General features: G+C 45.7%; 1 protein-coding gene across 1 annotated transcript; it reads right to left on the bottom strand.

Moving 5' to 3' along the window:
- Positions 1-287: 287 nt before the first annotated feature.
- SARC_10984 (hypothetical protein) lies at positions 288-2,826 on the bottom strand (the record flags this gene model as incomplete). Its single annotated transcript, XM_014294946.1, has 3 exons — positions 288-546; positions 1,141-1,512; positions 2,655-2,826. Coding segments are annotated over 3 exons (803 nt in total), but the record flags the coding sequence as incomplete, so codon positions are not given.
- Positions 2,827-3,476: the final 650 nt, after the last annotated feature.

The following is a 3,476-nucleotide window of genomic DNA, read 5'->3' as shown; positions in this document are numbered from 1 at the left end:
TTGCAACATACACTATAGCAACATACACTATAGCCACATACACTATAGCAACATACACTACAGCAACGTACACTATAGCAACATACACTATAGCAACATACATTATATAGCAACATACACTATAGCAACATACACTACAGCAACGTACTCTATAGCAACTTACACTATATAGCAACATACACTATAGCAAACACTATATAGCCACATACACTTATAGCCACATACACTTATAGCCACATTCACTGTAGCAACATATACTATAGCCACATACACTATAATAACCTCACCTGTGTTGAGTGGCATCGTCCGTCATATCCGACAACTGGAACAGAATGCCAATGCCAAACGTTAACGGACGGTCTCTGAGTGGTCTGGCGGCTGTTGAGGAAGGCGTGTGCTTCAGACGTGTGCTCGTAGACGTTGAAACGTTGCCATTATAACTAACCCCATTTGCCTTGATACTTTGCCTTTCGCTCGTATTTCGGGTCAGGCGCAGGCCTCCACTCGACGTTTGGGTGGCTGAGGTCGGTCCAAATCCCGATTTGCCTGTATTTTAGAGTACGCGGATCTGGTTTAATATCAGCAATAGTAGGCACTTCTAGGATCTGGTTTATATCAGCACAAGGAGGTACTTCTAGGATCTGGTTTAAATCAGCAATAGTAGGTACTTCTACAGGTACGTGCTGATCAACGTGCTACCTACCGAAGGCTTTTGGAGAGGCCCATGCGACGTCGGTGTACCTCCACAGCCCATGCACGTGGAAGCTGAACATTCAATCTCTCACTTAAACAACGGACAAGTACTTATACACAGCCATATACACCTGGCCTCAGTCTCACCCAACACATCATATAAACACTCATAGACAGTCATTCATATAAACACGCATATAAAGCCATACATATAAACACTCATAGACAGTCATTCATATAAACACTCATACCCAGCCATACATATAAACACTCATAGACAGTCATTCATATAAACACTCATAAGAAGCCATTCATATAAACACGCATACAAAGCTATACATATAAACACTCACACATAGTCATTCATATAAACGCTCACACACACCCATACATATAAACACTCATAGACAGTCATTCATATAAACACACATACACTCCCATACATACCTGGTCGTTGTTTTGTCCCTCCCTTCACGCCATCTTCATGTTCGGTATCTGGCCGATGCTCGTCGTGCGTACTGAGCGGTGGTGCGGTTGAGGCTCCACTCAGCGCCTCCTTTACAGCCGTAGAGTGTTGTGTGTGTGTGTGTGTGTGTGTGCGTGGGTGTGCGTGTGGGTGAGGGTCCGTCCCACTCCGCCTAATGCGTGTGTTGGTGTGCGTGGCGTAATTGTTGGTGGTGTTGTGTGTGTGGCTGGGTGTGGATGTGTGTGAGCGGTTGTTGCTAAGTTGGGTACTGTGTGTGTTGGTGTGTGCTACAGACGGTGTGGCTGCTTGTGGCGGTGTTTGGTCTGAAGTCTCTTCGGGCGCGGGCTTCAGGTCTGCAGCAGATACAGAGAGTGTGTTTTGGAGATTGAGTAAGGTCCGAACTTCCGAACGCCAACAGTATACGAAATATAAATATACCTACACACACATCATACATCTGACTGTCATTGATACATATCCCTGTATACGCGCCCCTGGCCTTCGTCTTAACAGACAAATAGAAAAGTTTTAGGGGTTCTAAACCCAAGACGCTTCATTTATGACAATACAACTGCCACGCACACTCGTTGATGAAGAACACCGCCACCGCTATGTCAGAGACACTACAGGTGGCCGTGTTCAGCACAGTCGACATCAGCACACAATGACTACGGGTCTGTACCGGACTTCCAAGTGCTGTTAGAGGCATGAGGATCTCAGTGTGACTGTGAGCAGTAGAACCGATATACACGTACACCAACACTCCAGCACATCCAACACATGCGCATCCATCGACCCAAAGGTGTTATAGTGACCGTATGTAGCAGACAGGCATACACATACATGACATCCCAGCACAACCAACACATGCGCATCCATCGACCCAAAGGTGTTATAGTGACCGTATGTAGCAGACAGGCATACGCATACATGACACTCCAGCACCTCCAACACATGCGCATCCATCGACCCAAAGGTGTTATAGTGACCGTATGTGGCAGACAGGCATACACATACATGACACTCCAGCACATCCAACACATGCGTATCCATCGACCCAAAGGTGTTATAGTGACCGTATGTAGCAGACAGGTATACACATACATGACACTCCAGCACATCCAGCACATGCGCATCCATCGACCCAAAGGTGTTATAGTGTCCGTATGTAGCAGACAGGCATACACATACATGACACTCCAGCACATCCAACACATGCGCATCCATCGACCTAAAGGTGTTATAGTGACCGTATGTAGCAGACAGGCATACACATACATGACACTCCAGCACATCCAACACATGCGCATCCATCGACCCAAAGGTGTTATAGTGACCGTATGTAGCAGACAGACATACACATACATGACATTCACGCACATTCAAGTATACTCACGTTGTATACTACTACTGTCCACATCCAACTGTACTCGTGGTACATATCCTAACACTACTGTAACCCCCATGCAAATACACCAGTTTGCATCGAACACACCATTCTGCGTAGACTTGAGGATCTTGAAGTGGCCGTGTTCTATGCTCGTGTTGGTGCTGCGGGCCTTGCGTCTCTGCATATACCCTCCATCCTCAGACACGCGTGCTTTGAGTATACCCAGAGACAGCGGCTGTGTGGGTGGGCCTGTGACGTATAGTGCGTGTGCGTGCATTTGATTGGAGAAGAGAGGATTTTATTTTTAGCAAGATATGTACTTCGAGGTGGTCGGTGACATGAGCGGCTACGCCTATACTGTGAAGGGCTGGGGGTGAGCGTGCATACAACCAATTGAAAAACAAAAAAACAAAAGATAATTTTAGTCTAGGACGTGTACTGTAGGTATGTCGGTGACTGAGGCAGTGTTGCCGACAGTTACACACATCACATGTACTGGCAGCACACCAGAACACTCTACTCCCACTTCAGCACACTCGCTTCTCACATTCCATTCCATTCCATCCCATAGACAACTCGTGTTGGATCATAGGTACAGGTTGGCATGCTCTGATTACACCAAAGTGTATTAGTAGCATAGTCAGACCATCTTATAACATAACTAGATAACCTTGTAGCACAGTCAGACCATCTTATAACATAATCAGACCACCTTGTAGCATAGTCAGACTATCTTATAACATAATCAGACCACCTTGTAGCATAGTCAGACCATCTTATAACATAATCAGACCACCTTTTAGCATAGTCAGACTATCTTATAACATAATCAGACCACCTTGTAGCATAGTCAGACCATCTTATAACATAATCAGACCACCTTGTAGCATAGTGAGACCATCTTATAACATAATCAGACCACCTTGT

This window comes from Sphaeroforma arctica (genome assembly GCF_001186125.1).
Source record: "Sphaeroforma arctica JP610 unplaced genomic scaffold supercont1.1472, whole genome shotgun sequence".
Lineage (NCBI taxonomy): Eukaryota > Ichthyosporea > Ichthyophonida > Sphaeroforma > Sphaeroforma arctica.
This window is presented reverse-complemented; position numbering and strand designations above follow the sequence as displayed.